Genomic DNA, 16,071 nt, shown 5'->3' with positions numbered 1-16,071 from the left:
TGTGTGAGTAGTCTGTGGGCCTCTGTGTGAGTAGTCTGTGGGTCTCTGTGTGAGTAGTCTGTGGGTCTCTGTGTGAGTAGTGTGTGGGTCTCTCTGTGAGTAGTGTGTGGGTCTCTGTGTGAGTAGTCTGTGGGTCTCTATGTGAGTAGTGTGTGGGTCTCTGTGTGAGTAGTGTGTGGGTCTCTGTGTGAGTAGTCTGTGGGTCTCTGTGTGAGTAGTGTGTGGGTCTCCGTGTGAGTAGTGTGTGGGTCTCTGTCTGAGTAGTGTGTGGGTCTCTGTGTGAGTAGTGTGTGGGTCTCTCTGTGAGTAGTGTGTGGGTCTCTGTGTGAGTAGTCTGTGGGTCTCTATGTGAGTAGTGTGTGGGTCTCCCTGTTAGTAGTGTGTGGGTGTCTGTGTGAGTAGTGTGTGGGTCTCTCTGTGAGTAGTCTGTGGGTCTCTCTCTGAGTAGTGTGTGGGTCTCTCTGTGAGTAGTCTGTGGGTCTCTGTGTGAGTAGTCTGTGGGTCTCTGTGTGAGTAGTCTGTGGGTCTCTGTGTGAGTAGTCTGTGGGTCTCTGTGTGAGTAGTGTGTGGGTCTCTGTGTGAGTAGTCTGTGGGTCTCTGTGTGAGTAGTCTGTGGGTCTACTGTGTGAGTAGTCTGTGGGTCTCTGTGTGAGTAGTGTGTGGGCCTCTGTGTGAGTAGTCTGTGGGTCTCTGTGTGAGTAGTCTGTGGGTCTCTGTGTGAGTAGTCTGTGGTTCTCTATGTGAGTAGTGTGTGGGTCTCTCTGTGAGTAGTGTGTGGGTCTCTGTGTGAGTAGTGTGTGGGTCTCTGTGTGAGTAGTGTGTGGGTCTCTGTGTGAGTAGTGTGTGGGTATCTCTGTGAGTAGTGTGTGGGTCTCTGTGTGAGTAGTCTGTGGGTCTCTGTGTGAGTAGTGTGTGGGTCTCTGTGTGAGTAGTGTGTGGGTCTCTCTGTGAGTAGTGTGTGGGTCTCTGTGTGAGTAGTCTGTGGGTCTCTATGTGAGTAGTGTGTGGGTCTCTGTGTGAGTAGTGTGTGGGTCTCTGTGTGAGTAGTCTGTGGGTCTCTGTGTGAGTAGTGTGTGGGTCTCCGTGTGAGTAGTGTGTGGGTCTCTGTCTGAGTAGTGTGTGGGTCTCTGTGTGAGTAGTGTGTGGGTCTCTCTGTGAGTAGTGTGTGGGTCTCTGTGTGAGTAGTCTGTGGGTCTCTATGTGAGTAGTGTGTGGGTCTCTGTGTGAGTAGTGTGTGGGTCTCTCTGTGTGAGTAGTGTGTGGGTCTCTGTGTGAGTAGTGTGTGGGTCTCTGTGTGAGTAGTGTGTGGGTCTCCGTGTGAGTAGTGTGTGGGTCTCTTTCTGAGTAGTGTGTGGGTCTCTGTGTGAGTAGTGTGTGGGTTTCTCTCTGTGAGTAGTGTGTGGGTCTCTGTGTGAGTAGTCTGTGGGTCTCTATGTGAGTAGTGTGTGGGTCTCTGTGTGAGTAGTGTGTGGGTCTCTCTGTGAGTAGTCTGTGGGTCTCTGTGTGAGTAGTGTGTGGGTCTCTCTGTGTGAGTAGTGTGTGGGTCTCTGTGTGAGTAGTGTGTGGGTCTCTGTGTGAGTAGTGTGTGGGTCTCTCTGTGAGTAGTGTGTGGGTCTCTGTGTGAGTAGTCTGTGGGTCTCTATGTGAGTAGTGTGTGGGTCTCTGTGTGAGTAGTGTGTGGGTCTCTGTGTGAGTAGTCTGTGGGTCTCTGTGTGAGTAGTGTGTGGGTCTCCGTGTGAGTAGTGTGTGGGTCTCTGTCTGAGTAGTGTGTGGGTCTCTGTGTGAGTAGTGTGTGGGTCTCTCTGTGAGTAGTGTGTGGGTCTCTGTGTGAGTAGTCTGTGGGTCTCTATGTGAGTAGTGTGTGGGTCTCCCTGTTAGTAGTGTGTGGGTGTCTGTGTGAGTAGTGTGTGGGTCTCTCTGTGAGTAGTCTGTGGGTCTCTCTCTGAGTAGTGTGTGGGTCTCTCTGTGAGTAGTCTGTGGGTCTCTGTGTGAGTAGTCTGTGGGTCTCTGTGTGAGTAGTCTGTGGGTCTCTGTGTGAGTAGTCTGTGGGTCTCTGTGTGAGTAGTGTGTGGGTCTCTGTGTGAGTAGTCTGTGGGTCTCTGTGTGAGTAGTCTGTGGGTCTACTGTGTGAGTAGTCTGTGGGTCTCTGTGTGAGTAGTGTGTGGGCCTCTGTGTGAGTAGTCTGTGGGTCTCTGTGTGAGTAGTCTGTGGGTCTCTGTGTGAGTAGTCTGTGGTTCTCTATGTGAGTAGTGTGTGGGTCTCTCTGTGAGTAGTGTGTGGGTCTCTGTGTGAGTAGTGTGTGGGTCTCTGTGTGAGTAGTGTGTGGGTCTCTGTGTGAGTAGTGTGTGGGTATCTCTGTGAGTAGTGTGTGGGTCTCTGTGTGAGTAGTCTGTGGGTCTCTGTGTGAGTAGTGTGTGGGTCTCTGTGTGAGTAGTGTGTGGGTCTCTCTGTGAGTAGTGTGTGGGTCTCTGTGTGAGTAGTCTGTGGGTCTCTATGTGAGTAGTGTGTGGGTCTCTGTGTGAGTAGTGTGTGGGTCTCTGTGTGAGTAGTCTGTGGGTCTCTGTGTGAGTAGTGTGTGGGTCTCCGTGTGAGTAGTGTGTGGGTCTCTGTCTGAGTAGTGTGTGGGTCTCTGTGTGAGTAGTGTGTGGGTCTCTCTGTGAGTAGTGTGTGGGTCTCTGTGTGAGTAGTCTGTGGGTCTCTATGTGAGTAGTGTGTGGGTCTCTGTGTGAGTAGTGTGTGGGTCTCTCTGTGTGAGTAGTGTGTGGGTCTCTGTGTGAGTAGTGTGTGGGTCTCTGTGTGAGTAGTGTGTGGGTCTCACTGTGAGTAGTGTGTGCGTCTCTGTGTGAGTAGTCTGTGGGTCTCTATGTGAGTAGTGTGTGGGTCTCTGTGTGAGTAGTGTGTGGGTCTCTGTGTGAGTAGTCTGTGGGTCTCTGTGTGAGTAGTGTGTGGGTCTCCGTGTGAGTAGTGTGTGGGTCTCTTTCTGAGTAGTGTGTGGGTCTCTGTGTGAGTAGTGTGTGGGTTTCTCTCTGTGAGTAGTGTGTGGGTCTCTGTGTGAGTAGTCTGTGGGTCTCTATGTGAGTAGTGTGTGGGTCTCTGTGTGAGTAGTGTGTGGGTCTCTCTGTGAGTAGTCCGTGGGTCTCTCTCTGAGTAGTGTGTGGGTCTCTCTGTGAGTAGTCTGTGGGTCTCTGTGTGAGTAGTCTGTGGGTCTCTGTGTGAGTAGTCTGTGGGTCTCTGTGTGAGTAGTCTGTGGGTCTCTATGTGAGTAGTGTGTGGGTGTCTGTGTGAGTAGTGTGTGGGTCTCTCTGTGAGTAGTCTGTGGGTCTCTCTCTGAGTAGTGTGTGGGTCTCTCTGTGAGTAGTCTGTGGGTCTCTGTGTGAGTAGTCTGTGGGTCTCTGTGTGAGTAGTCTGTGGGTCTCTGTGTGAGTAGTCTGTGGGTCTCTGTGTGAGTAGTGTGTGGGTCTCTGTGTGAGTAGTCTGTGTGTCTCTGTGTGAGTAGTCTGTGGGTCTACTGTGTGAGTAGTCTGTGGGTCTCTGTGTGAGTAGTGTGTGGGCCTCTGTGTGAGTAGTCTGTGGGTCTCTGTGTGAGTAGTCTGTGGGTCTCTGTGTGAGTAGTCTGTGGTTCTCTATGTGAGTAGTGTGTGGGTCTCTCTGTAAGTAGTGTGTGGGTCTCTGTGTGAGTAGTGTGTGGGTCTCTGTGTGAGTAGTGTGTGGGTCTCTGTGTGAGTAGTGTGTGGGTATCTCTGTGAGTAGTGTGTGGGTCTCTGTGTGAGTAGTCTGTGGGTCTCTGTGTGAGTAGTCTGTGGGTCTCTGTGTGAGTAGTGTGTGGGTCTCTCTGTGTGAGTAGTGTGTGGGTCTCTGTGTGAGTAGTGTGTGGGTCTCTGTGTGAGTAGTGTGTGGGTCTCTCTGTGAGTAGTGTGTGGGTCTCTGTGTGAGTAGTCTGTGGGTCTCTATGTGAGTAGTGTGTGGGTCTCTGTGTGAGTAGTGTGTGGGTCTCTGTGTGAGTAGTCTGTGGGTCTCTGTGTGAGTAGTGTGTGGGTCTCCGTGTGAGTAGTGTGTGGGTCTCTGTCTGAGTAGTGTGTGGGTCTCTGTGTGAGTAGTGTGTGGGTCTCTCTGTGAGTAGTGTGTGGGTCTCTGTGTGAGTAGTCTGTGGGTCTCTATGTGAGTAGTGTGTGGGTCTCTGTGTGAGTAGTGTGTGGGTCTCTGTGTGAGTAGTCTGTGGGTCTCTGTGTGAGTAGTGTGTGGGTCTCCGTGTGAGTAGTGTGTGGGTCTCTCTGTGAGTAGTGTGTGGGTCTCTGTGTGAGTAGTGTGTGGGTCTCTGTGTGAGTAGTGTGTGGGTCTCTCTGTGTGAGTAGTGTGTGGGTCTCTGTGTGAGTAGTGTGTGGGTCTCTGTGTGAGTAGTGTGTGGGTCTCACTGTGAGTAGTGTGTGCGTCTCTGTGTGAGTAGTCTGTGGGTCTCTATGTGAGTAGTGTGTGGGTCTCTGTGTGAGTAGTGTGTGGGTCTCTGTGTGAGTAGTCTGTGGGTCTCTGTGTGAGTAGTGTGTGGGTCTCCGTGTGAGTAGTGTGTGGGTCTCTTTCTGAGTAGTGTGTGGGTCTCTGTGTGAGTAGTGTGTGGGTTTCTCTCTGTGAGTAGTGTGTGGGTCTCTGTGTGAGTAGTCTGTGGGTCTCTATGTGAGTAGTGTGTGGGTCTCTGTGTGAGTAGTCTGTGGGTCTCTGTGTGAGTAGTGTGTGGGTCTCCGTGTGAGTAGTGTGTGGGTCTCTCTGTGAGTAGTGTGTGGGTCTCTGTGTGAGTAGTGTGTGGGTCTCTGTGTGAGTAGTGTGTGGGTCTCTCTGTGTGAGTAGTGTGTGGGTCTCTGTGTGAGTAGTGTGTGGGTCTCTGTGTGAGTAGTGTGTGGGTCTCACTGTGAGTAGTGTGTGCGTCTCTGTGTGAGTAGTCTGTGGGTCTCTATGTGAGTAGTGTGTGGGTCTCTGTGTGAGTAGTGTGTGGGTCTCTGTGTGAGTAGTCTGTGGGTCTCTGTGTGAGTAGTGTGTGGGTCTCCGTGTGAGTAGTGTGTGGGTCTCTTTCTGAGTAGTGTGTGGGTCTCTGTGTGAGTAGTGTGTGGGTTTCTCTCTGTGAGTAGTGTGTGGGTCTCTGTGTGAGTAGTCTGTGGGTCTCTATGTGAGTAGTGTGTGGGTCTCTGTGTGAGTAGTGTGTGGGTCTCTCTGTGAGTAGTCTGTGGGTCTCTGTGTGAGTAGTGTGTGGGTCTCTCTGTGTGAGTAGTGTGTGGGTCTCTGTGTGAGTAGTGTGTGGGTCTCTGTGTGAGTAGTGTGTGGGTCTCTCTGTGAGTAGTGTGTGGGTCTCTGTGTGAGTAGTCTGTGGGTCTCTATGTGAGTAGTGTGTGGGTCTCTGTGTGAGTAGTGTGTGGGTCTCTGTGTGAGTAGTCTGTGGGTCTCTGTGTGAGTAGTGTGTGGGTCTCCGTGTGAGTAGTGTGTGGGTCTCTGTCTGAGTAGTGTGTGGGTCTCTGTGTGAGTAGTGTGTGGGTCTCTCTGTGAGTAGTGTGTGGGTCTCTGTGTGAGTAGTCTGTGGGTCTCTATGTGAGTAGTGTGTGGGTCTCCCTGTTAGTAGTGTGTGGGTGTCTGTGTGAGTAGTGTGTGGGTCTCTCTGTGAGTAGTCTGTGGGTCTCTCTCTGAGTAGTGTGTGGGTCTCTCTGTGAGTAGTCTGTGGGTCTCTGTGTGAGTAGTCTGTGGGTCTCTGTGTGAGTAGTCTGTGGGTCTCTGTGTGAGTAGTCTGTGGGTCTCTGTGTGAGTAGTGTGTGGGTCTCTGTGTGAGTAGTCTGTGGGTCTCTGTGTGAGTAGTCTGTGGGTCTACTGTGTGAGTAGTCTGTGGGTCTCTGTGTGAGTAGTGTGTGGGCCTCTGTGTGAGTAGTCTGTGGGTCTCTGTGTGAGTAGTCTGTGGGTCTCTGTGTGAGTAGTCTGTGGTTCTCTATGTGAGTAGTGTGTGGGTCTCTCTGTGAGTAGTGTGTGGGTCTCTGTGTGAGTAGTGTGTGGGTCTCTGTGTGAGTAGTGTGTGGGTCTCTGTGTGAGTAGTGTGTGGGTATCTCTGTGAGTAGTGTGTGGGTCTCTGTGTGAGTAGTCTGTGGGTCTCTGTGTGAGTAGTGTGTGGGTCTCTGTGTGAGTAGTGTGTGGGTCTCTCTGTGAGTAGTGTGTGGGTCTCTGTGTGAGTAGTCTGTGGGTCTCTATGTGAGTAGTGTGTGGGTCTCTGTGTGAGTAGTGTGTGGGTCTCTGTGTGAGTAGTCTGTGGGTCTCTGTGTGAGTAGTGTGTGGGTCTCCGTGTGAGTAGTGTGTGGGTCTCTGTCTGAGTAGTGTGTGGGTCTCTGTGTGAGTAGTGTGTGGGTCTCTCTGTGAGTAGTGTGTGGGTCTCTGTGTGAGTAGTCTGTGGGTCTCTATGTGAGTAGTGTGTGGGTCTCTGTGTGAGTAGTGTGTGGGTCTCTCTGTGTGAGTAGTGTGTGGGTCTCTGTGTGAGTAGTGTGTGGGTCTCTGTGTGAGTAGTGTGTGGGTCTCACTGTGAGTAGTGTGTGCGTCTCTGTGTGAGTAGTCTGTGGGTCTCTATGTGAGTAGTGTGTGGGTCTCTGTGTGAGTAGTGTGTGGGTCTCTGTGTGAGTAGTCTGTGGGTCTCTGTGTGAGTAGTGTGTGGGTCTCCGTGTGAGTAGTGTGTGGGTCTCTTTCTGAGTAGTGTGTGGGTCTCTGTGTGAGTAGTGTGTGGGTTTCTCTCTGTGAGTAGTGTGTGGGTCTCTGTGTGAGTAGTCTGTGGGTCTCTATGTGAGTAGTGTGTGGGTCTCTGTGTGAGTAGTGTGTGGGTCTCTCTGTGAGTAGTCCGTGGGTCTCTCTCTGAGTAGTGTGTGGGTCTCTCTGTGAGTAGTCTGTGGGTCTCTGTGTGAGTAGTCTGTGGGTCTCTGTGTGAGTAGTCTGTGGGTCTCTGTGTGAGTAGTCTGTGGGTCTCTATGTGAGTAGTGTGTGGGTGTCTGTGTGAGTAGTGTGTGGGTCTCTCTGTGAGTAGTCTGTGGGTCTCTCTCTGAGTAGTGTGTGGGTCTCTCTGTGAGTAGTCTGTGGGTCTCTGTGTGAGTAGTCTGTGGGTCTCTGTGTGAGTAGTCTGTGGGTCTCTGTGTGAGTAGTCTGTGGGTCTCTGTGTGAGTAGTGTGTGGGTCTCTGTGTGAGTAGTCTGTGTGTCTCTGTGTGAGTAGTCTGTGGGTCTACTGTGTGAGTAGTCTGTGGGTCTCTGTGTGAGTAGTGTGTGGGCCTCTGTGTGAGTAGTCTGTGGGTCTCTGTGTGAGTAGTCTGTGGGTCTCTGTGTGAGTAGTCTGTGGTTCTCTATGTGAGTAGTGTGTGGGTCTCTCTGTAAGTAGTGTGTGGGTCTCTGTGTGAGTAGTGTGTGGGTCTCTGTGTGAGTAGTGTGTGGGTCTCTGTGTGAGTAGTGTGTGGGTATCTCTGTGAGTAGTGTGTGGGTCTCTGTGTGAGTAGTCTGTGGGTCTCTGTGTGAGTAGTCTGTGGGTCTCTGTGTGAGTAGTGTGTGGGTCTCTCTGTGTGAGTAGTGTGTGGGTCTCTGTGTGAGTAGTGTGTGGGTCTCTGTGTGAGTAGTGTGTGGGTCTCTCTGTGAGTAGTGTGTGGGTCTCTGTGTGAGTAGTCTGTGGGTCTCTATGTGAGTAGTGTGTGGGTCTCTGTGTGAGTAGTGTGTGGGTCTCTGTGTGAGTAGTCTGTGGGTCTCTGTGTGAGTAGTGTGTGGGTCTCCGTGTGAGTAGTGTGTGGGTCTCTGTCTGAGTAGTGTGTGGGTCTCTGTGTGAGTAGTGTGTGGGTCTCTCTGTGAGTAGTGTGTGGGTCTCTGTGTGAGTAGTCTGTGGGTCTCTATGTGAGTAGTGTGTGGGTCTCTGTGTGAGTAGTGTGTGGGTCTCTGTGTGAGTAGTCTGTGGGTCTCTGTGTGAGTAGTGTGTGGGTCTCTCTGTGTGAGTAGTGTGTGGGTCTCTGTGTGAGTAGTGTGTGGGTCTCTGTGTGAGTAGTGTGTGGGTCTCTCTGTGAGTAGTGTGTGGGTCTCTCTGTGTGAGTAGTGTGTGGGTCTCTGTGTGAGTAGTGTGTGGGTCTCTGTGTGAGTAGTGTGTGGGTATCTCTGTGAGTAGTGTGTGGGTCTCTGTGTGAGTAGTCTGTGGGTCTCTGTGTGAGTAGTCTGTGGGTCTCTGTGTGAGTAGTGTGTGGGTCTCTCTGTGTGAGTAGTGTGTGGGTCTCTGTGTGAGTAGTGTGTGGGTCTCTGTGTGAGTAGTGTGTGGGTCTCTCTGTGAGTAGTGTGTGGGTCTCTGTGTGAGTAGTCTGTGGGTCTCTATGTGAGTAGTGTGTGGGTCTCTGTGTGAGTAGTGTGTGGGTCTCTGTGTGAGTAGTCTGTGGGTCTCTGTGTGAGTAGTGTGTGGGTCTCCGTGTGAGTAGTGTGTGGGTCTCTGTCTGAGTAGTGTGTGGGTCTCTGTGTGAGTAGTGTGTGGGTCTCTCTGTGAGTAGTGTGTGGGTCTCTGTGTGAGTAGTCTGTGGGTCTCTATGTGAGTAGTGTGTGGGTCTCTGTGTGAGTAGTGTGTGGGTCTCTGTGTGAGTAGTCTGTGGGTCTCTGTGTGAGTAGTGTGTGGGTCTCCGTGTGAGTAGTGTGTGGGTCTCTCTGTGAGTAGTGTGTGGGTCTCTGTGTGAGTAGTGTGTGGGTCTCTGTGTGAGTAGTGTGTGGGTCTCTCTGTGTGAGTAGTGTGTGGGTCTCTGTGTGAGTAGTGTGTGGGTCTCTGTGTGAGTAGTGTGTGGGTCTCACTGTGAGTAGTGTGTGCGTCTCTGTGTGAGTAGTCTGTGGGTCTCTATGTGAGTAGTGTGTGGGTCTCTGTGTGAGTAGTGTGTGGGTCTCTGTGTGAGTAGTCTGTGGGTCTCTGTGTGAGTAGTGTGTGGGTCTCCGTGTGAGTAGTGTGTGGGTCTCTTTCTGAGTAGTGTGTGGGTCTCTGTGTGAGTAGTGTGTGGGTTTCTCTCTGTGAGTAGTGTGTGGGTCTCTGTGTGAGTAGTCTGTGGGTCTCTATGTGAGTAGTGTGTGGGTCTCTGTGTGAGTAGTCTGTGGGTCTCTGTGTGAGTAGTGTGTGGGTCTCCGTGTGAGTAGTGTGTGGGTCTCTCTGTGAGTAGTGTGTGGGTCTCTGTGTGAGTAGTGTGTGGGTCTCTGTGTGAGTAGTGTGTGGGTCTCTCTGTGTGAGTAGTGTGTGGGTCTCTGTGTGAGTAGTGTGTGGGTCTCTGTGTGAGTAGTGTGTGGGTCTCACTGTGAGTAGTGTGTGCGTCTCTGTGTGAGTAGTCTGTGGGTCTCTATGTGAGTAGTGTGTGGGTCTCTGTGTGAGTAGTGTGTGGGTCTCTGTGTGAGTAGTCTGTGGGTCTCTGTGTGAGTAGTGTGTGGGTCTCCGTGTGAGTAGTGTGTGGGTCTCTTTCTGAGTAGTGTGTGGGTCTCTGTGTGAGTAGTGTGTGGGTTTCTCTCTGTGAGTAGTGTGTGGGTCTCTGTGTGAGTAGTCTGTGGGTCTCTATGTGAGTAGTGTGTGGGTCTCTGTGTGAGTAGTGTGTGGGTCTCTCTGTGAGTAGTCTGTGGGTCTCTGTGTGAGTAGTGTGTGGGTCTCTCTGTGTGAGTAGTGTGTGGGTCTCTGTGTGAGTAGTGTGTGGGTCTCTGTGTGAGTAGTGTGTGGGTCTCTCTGTGAGTAGTGTGTGGGTCTCTGTGTGAGTAGTCTGTGGGTCTCTATGTGAGTAGTGTGTGGGTCTCTGTGTGAGTAGTGTGTGGGTCTCTGTGTGAGTAGTCTGTGGGTCTCTGTGTGAGTAGTGTGTGGGTCTCCGTGTGAGTAGTGTGTGGGTCTCTGTCTGAGTAGTGTGTGGGTCTCTGTGTGAGTAGTGTGTGGGTCTCTCTGTGAGTAGTGTGTGGGTCTCTGTGTGAGTAGTCTGTGGGTCTCTATGTGAGTAGTGTGTGGGTCTCCCTGTTAGTAGTGTGTGGGTGTCTGTGTGAGTAGTGTGTGGGTCTCTCTGTGAGTAGTCTGTGGGTCTCTCTCTGAGTAGTGTGTGGGTCTCTCTGTGAGTAGTCTGTGGGTCTCTGTGTGAGTAGTCTGTGGGTCTCTGTGTGAGTAGTCTGTGGGTCTCTGTGTGAGTAGTCTGTGGGTCTCTGTGTGAGTAGTGTGTGGGTCTCTGTGTGAGTAGTCTGTGGGTCTCTGTGTGAGTAGTCTGTGGGTCTACTGTGTGAGTAGTCTGTGGGTCTCTGTGTGAGTAGTGTGTGGGCCTCTGTGTGAGTAGTCTGTGGGTCTCTGTGTGAGTAGTCTGTGGGTCTCTGTGTGAGTAGTCTGTGGTTCTCTATGTGAGTAGTGTGTGGGTCTCTCTGTGAGTAGTGTGTGGGTCTCTGTGTGAGTAGTGTGTGGGTCTCTGTGTGAGTAGTGTGTGGGTCTCTGTGTGAGTAGTGTGTGGGTATCTCTGTGAGTAGTGTGTGGGTCTCTGTGTGAGTAGTCTGTGGGTCTCTGTGTGAGTAGTGTGTGGGTCTCTGTGTGAGTAGTGTGTGGGTCTCTCTGTGAGTAGTGTGTGGGTCTCTGTGTGAGTAGTCTGTGGGTCTCTATGTGAGTAGTGTGTGGGTCTCTGTGTGAGTAGTGTGTGGGTCTCTGTGTGAGTAGTCTGTGGGTCTCTGTGTGAGTAGTGTGTGGGTCTCCGTGTGAGTAGTGTGTGGGTCTCTGTCTGAGTAGTGTGTGGGTCTCTGTGTGAGTAGTGTGTGGGTCTCTCTGTGAGTAGTGTGTGGGTCTCTGTGTGAGTAGTCTGTGGGTCTCTATGTGAGTAGTGTGTGGGTCTCTGTGTGAGTAGTGTGTGGGTCTCTCTGTGTGAGTAGTGTGGGTCTCTGTGTGAGTAGTGTGTGGGTCTCTGTGTGAGTAGTGTGTGGGTCTCACTGTGAGTAGTGTGTGCGTCTCTGTGTGAGTAGTCTGTGGGTCTCTATGTGAGTAGTGTGTGGGTCTCTGTGTGAGTAGTGTGTGGGTCTCTGTGTGAGTAGTCTGTGGGTCTCTGTGTGAGTAGTGTGTGGGTCTCCGTGTGAGTAGTGTGTGGGTCTCTTTCTGAGTAGTGTGTGGGTCTCTGTGTGAGTAGTGTGTGGGTTTCTCTCTGTGAGTAGTGTGTGGGTCTCTGTGTGAGTAGTCTGTGGGTCTCTATGTGAGTAGTGTGTGGGTCTCTGTGTGAGTAGTGTGTGGGTCTCTCTGTGAGTAGTCCGTGGGTCTCTCTCTGAGTAGTGTGTGGGTCTCTCTGTGAGTAGTCTGTGGGTCTCTGTGTGAGTAGTCTGTGGGTCTCTGTGTGAGTAGTCTGTGGGTCTCTGTGTGAGTAGTCTGTGGGTCTCTATGTGAGTAGTGTGTGGGTGTCTGTGTGAGTAGTGTGTGGGTCTCTCTGTGAGTAGTCTGTGGGTCTCTCTCTGAGTAGTGTGTGGGTCTCTCTGTGAGTAGTCTGTGGGTCTCTGTGTGAGTAGTCTGTGGGTCTCTGTGTGAGTAGTCTGTGGGTCTCTGTGTGAGTAGTCTGTGGGTCTCTGTGTGAGTAGTGTGTGGGTCTCTGTGTGAGTAGTCTGTGTGTCTCTGTGTGAGTAGTCTGTGGGTCTACTGTGTGAGTAGTCTGTGGGTCTCTGTGTGAGTAGTGTGTGGGCCTCTGTGTGAGTAGTCTGTGGGTCTCTGTGTGAGTAGTCTGTGGGTCTCTGTGTGAGTAGTCTGTGGTTCTCTATGTGAGTAGTGTGTGGGTCTCTCTGTAAGTAGTGTGTGGGTCTCTGTGTGAGTAGTGTGTGGGTCTCTGTGTGAGTAGTGTGTGGGTCTCTGTGTGAGTAGTGTGTGGGTATCTCTGTGAGTAGTGTGTGGGTCTCTGTGTGAGTAGTCTGTGGGTCTCTGTGTGAGTAGTCTGTGGGTCTCTGTGTGAGTAGTGTGTGGGTCTCTCTGTGTGAGTAGTGTGTGGGTCTCTGTGTGAGTAGTGTGTGGGTCTCTGTGTGAGTAGTGTGTGGGTCTCTCTGTGAGTAGTGTGTGGGTCTCTGTGTGAGTAGTCTGTGGGTCTCTATGTGAGTAGTGTGTGGGTCTCTGTGTGAGTAGTGTGTGGGTCTCTGTGTGAGTAGTCTGTGGGTCTCTGTGTGAGTAGTGTGTGGGTCTCCGTGTGAGTAGTGTGTGGGTCTCTGTCTGAGTAGTGTGTGGGTCTCTGTGTGAGTAGTGTGTGGGTCTCTCTGTGAGTAGTGTGTGGGTCTCTGTGTGAGTAGTCTGTGGGTCTCTATGTGAGTAGTGTGTGGGTCTCTGTGTGAGTAGTGTGTGGGTCTCTGTGTGAGTAGTCTGTGGGTCTCTGTGTGAGTAGTGTGTGGGTCTCCGTGTGAGTAGTGTGTGGGTCTCTCTGTGAGTAGTGTGTGGGTCTCTGTGTGAGTAGTGTGTGGGTCTCTCTGAGTAGTGTGTGTGTCTCTGTGTGAGTAGTGTGTGGGTCTCTCTGTGAGTAGTGTGTGGGTCTCTCTGTGAGTAGTCTGTGGGTCTCTCTGTGAGTAGTCTGTGTGTCTCTGTGTGAGACCCACAGAGACCCACACACTACTCACACAGAGACCCACACACTACTCACACAGATACCCAGACACTACTCACACAGATACCCACACACTACTCACACAGATACCCACACACTACTCACGCAGATACCCACACACTACTCACACAGATACCCACAAGTGTTTCGAGTACTCGGCCCCGCTTGAACGTCGAAGTGCTTCGTTGAAGCCATCATTTGCAGGAGCCGGGGCGCTTCTGAAAAAAAAAAGAGCCACGAAGCTCAGTGGGCATTGCCTGGTGAAGTCAAAAGAGTCGAGTTTAGTCGATGGCCTTTACTGGGAGTAGCGTTGAGAGGGGGCATCGTCTCAAGTGGGGTAGCGGCGCTGTTTGCTACTCACGGTCAAGGGGCAGGGCGAAGGGGTTGTGACGGTCGCCCAGCACAACGACCAGCAAGGCCACTAAACGGGTGGTGTGGAAAGTCTCCATTGGGGGGGGGGGGGTGGCAGATGGTCGGCCTGGCGGCTTCCTTCACTTGGCTAGGAGGGGTGAAGGGGAGGGAGTAGGAGGAGCAGTGGGAATTATATTTATTTAGACTGCAAGAGGAGGAATCCAAAGCGCTACGAAGCTCTTTTTGTCACAGGTGTCCAGCTGTGGCGCTGGGTCAGAAACATGACAACAAACACAAAACAAAAACACGGCGTGAGTGCAGAGTTACAGGAAGAGTAAAACAAATAACTTTAAAAAATATATATACTAATAAAACTAACCAATGTTTAATCTTGCCACGCGAAGCACACCACCGTGCTACATAGCTCTTTTTAAGAAGAGACATTGAACCATAAACGGTGGGCTGATATCAAGTGGACATTCAGGGCAAAATACTCTAAACGCGTGGCGTTTCTGAATGTGGAGGGGAAAAAATCGGAGGACTCTGGGAGAGAAATCCACGCGGCCGCGGGGCGCGAGAAACGTCAACTCCAAAGATAGAGCAGGGAGTGTCAGGGTCGGTATCAAACCCCACGACCTCCTGTACACCAGGTGACAACCATGCCGGGTTAAAGACCTCCTCCTTCACAACGGGACAATTGGATGCATGCCTAAGGCTCCATCACTGATGGACACGTTCCTCCTGTGTTGAGCAAAATGTTTAGGTTCTCATCGTTTCGCAGAGGCTGCATTTTTTGCCACCGCAGAAAACGAACGTTGGGGGAAACGCCTCCTCGCATCGGACTCTTTCTTTTTTTTTTTGCTAAGGTCACGTAGGTAAAAAAAAATCTATAAAATAAATAAATGAAAAAAACAACTCAATTAAAATCACGACGTTTCGGAGGCAGCAGCACAAGCTTCCGTCTTGAGGTGGAAACCGTCACGGCAAAATTGCTGCATCAAGTGAAGAGAACTCTAAGACACCCGAGATTGTATACAGGTTAAGAAGGGGGGGGGAGATAAGAAGGGCCGTGGGGGGGGGGCTAAGTTAAGCCGCCTTCTGTTATGCTGCAGGGGGTTGGGGGGGACGGAGAGATGGCCGTGTGCAGGTTGAAGAGCGTTACACACGTGAACCGGAGGCAGGAGGCAGTAGTTAAGCCGACAAACTGGTTGCCTTGCAGAGCATACTGCTGTAAACTATAAGGCTGCTAAAGTTTAACTTGGGTTTAACTTTATTTTTTTTACCTCCGCGGCTTTACCGAAAAAAATCCAAAGAGTATGAATCCTTGCACATCACGAAAGCTTCAAATCTAGCGCCTCACATCGTGTTAGTTTGGCACCGATGTTCGTACTGATTGTTTTAAACTAGATCAATAAAACAACATTGATTACAGCCCCAGCTCAGGTTTTTTTCCCATAAATGAAACAGCCCCTGAAGTGAGAGCACCTCCCAGGGTATAAACCAACACTGCCGCACGTCTGTCCAAGAGCTGTGTAAAAAAACAATTGAGTTGAAAAAAATGTCAAGCCGACAGGGAAAGGGGCTCCTGGCAAGTGTGACCACCAGCCAGGTCGATGTATTGGTAATGAGAATGTGCAATTGTTTTTGTCCTTGGAAACACGAACTATGAATAAAACGAGATATTCTTAGCTCTTTCGGTAAAGTCACGTTGAAGGGAAACAATAAAATAAAAAAATATATATAAAACAATAAAATTTCTCACGACGTTTCGACCATAACACAAACGGTCGTCATCAGGTCGAAACGTCGTGAGAATTTTAATTATTTTATATATTTTTTATTATTTTATTGTTTCCCTTCAACGTGACTTTACCGAAAGAGCTAAGAATATGAATTACTGCAGTCACGAAAGCTTCAAATCAAAATTTAAAACGAGATACTCACAGAGTTTACGCTTCTGAATGTGCCCTTGTTCAAGCGGTTCACTCAGCCTAAGAGGCAGACGCACGGTAAATTATTGGGCGGCACTTTGTAAGCTGCTAAGGTAGACAAAGTGAGCTTGAACACGACGCGCTCGAGTGAAGTCTTTGAGCGACGCATCACCACGTTGACACGCGTGCATCGCAAACAATTAAAGTTTAAAACACGCAGCAAAGATTCGTTACAAAAAGCCGAGCGGCAGCCTTCACGCATCCTTTGGAAGCTTGCTAACCCACAACATAACCTAGAGACCATCTTCCAGGTCTCCATGGAGACCATCGCATGACAGCGGCATCTGTAGCCGGCCAAAGTGCCGCCTCGGCCGGCTGGGCAATCTAGCCGAGACCGGTGACACTCCCGGAATAGGCCTCAACGCGGCACTCACCAGCGCAACGCTGCGTAGGTGCTGGGGAGGGGGTCTTGAGCTATATCCTCCTTCGTGGTGAGGTTACAAACAAAACAATGTCCTCGTGTGGTCGTGGTGGAGGAGGAGATTCGACGTTCCGTGCCTCGAATCACGGGCAGGCGACTCGGCGGGGCTGTTATCACGTGAGGCCTTAGCAGGGCGCTTTTATAAATCGTAGTGTGGATAGGCGAACACGCAGTGCGAGCGAGGCTCAGATTCTGTAGAATTGATAAACACTGCCCATAGACTCAGCACTGCCCATAGACTCAACACTGCCCATAGACTCAGCACTGCCCATAGACTCAGCACTGCCCATAGACTTAACACTGCCCATAGACTCAACACTGCCCATAGACTCAACACTGCACCATATACTCAACACTGCACCATAGACTCAACACTGCCCATAGACTCAACACTGCCCATAGACTCAGCACTGCCCATAGACTCAACACTCCCCATAGACTCAACACTGCACCATAGACTCAACACTGCACCATAGACTCAGCACTGCCCGTAGAGTCAACACTGCCCGTAGACTCAACACTGCCCGTAGACTCAACACTGCCCATATACTCAACACTGCCCATAGACTCAACACTGCCCCATAGACTCACCACTGTGATCTCTACATTGGGTCAAACTTAACATATCTTAATGTTCGACGGCTTGTGCACCAGATCTTATTTATTCACGATGTACTTACAAAAAATTCCGCAGACTACCTACTGGATCTCCTCTCTGTTTCAAAGAACAAATTTGACCTCAGG

General features: G+C 50.9%; 1 protein-coding gene across 3 annotated transcripts in view; it reads right to left on the bottom strand.

The window, feature by feature from the left end:
- Positions 1–15,505, bottom strand: part of LOC142915653 (uncharacterized) — a 41,590-nt gene extending 26,085 nt beyond the window's left edge. The window contains exons 1-4 of one of the 3 annotated variants that reach the window (XM_076061379.1): positions 15,281–15,505; positions 14,860–14,906; positions 12,926–13,063; positions 12,705–12,782 (exon numbers count right to left, since the gene is read on the bottom strand). In XM_076061379.1, coding sequence (XP_075917494.1) covers positions 12,705–12,782; positions 12,926–13,013 — 166 coding nt within the window. In that variant the 5' untranslated portion in view covers positions 13,014–13,063; positions 14,860–14,906; positions 15,281–15,505. The remainder of the gene's footprint in view (positions 1–12,704; positions 12,783–12,925; positions 13,064–14,859; positions 14,907–15,280) is intronic. The other 2 variants (XM_076061380.1, XM_076061381.1) reach the window with 2 other exon arrangements.
- Between the last annotated feature and the right edge of the window lie 566 nt (positions 15,506–16,071).

The sequence above is a fragment of the Petromyzon marinus genome, unplaced genomic scaffold (genome assembly GCF_048934315.1).
Source record: "Petromyzon marinus isolate PM22_M1 ecotype Great Lakes invasive population unplaced genomic scaffold, UKy_Petmar_22M1.pri1.0 PM_G_Scaffold_33, whole genome shotgun sequence".
NCBI classification, from domain to species: domain Eukaryota; kingdom Metazoa; phylum Chordata; class Hyperoartia; order Petromyzontiformes; family Petromyzontidae; genus Petromyzon; species Petromyzon marinus.
This window is presented reverse-complemented; position numbering and strand designations above follow the sequence as displayed.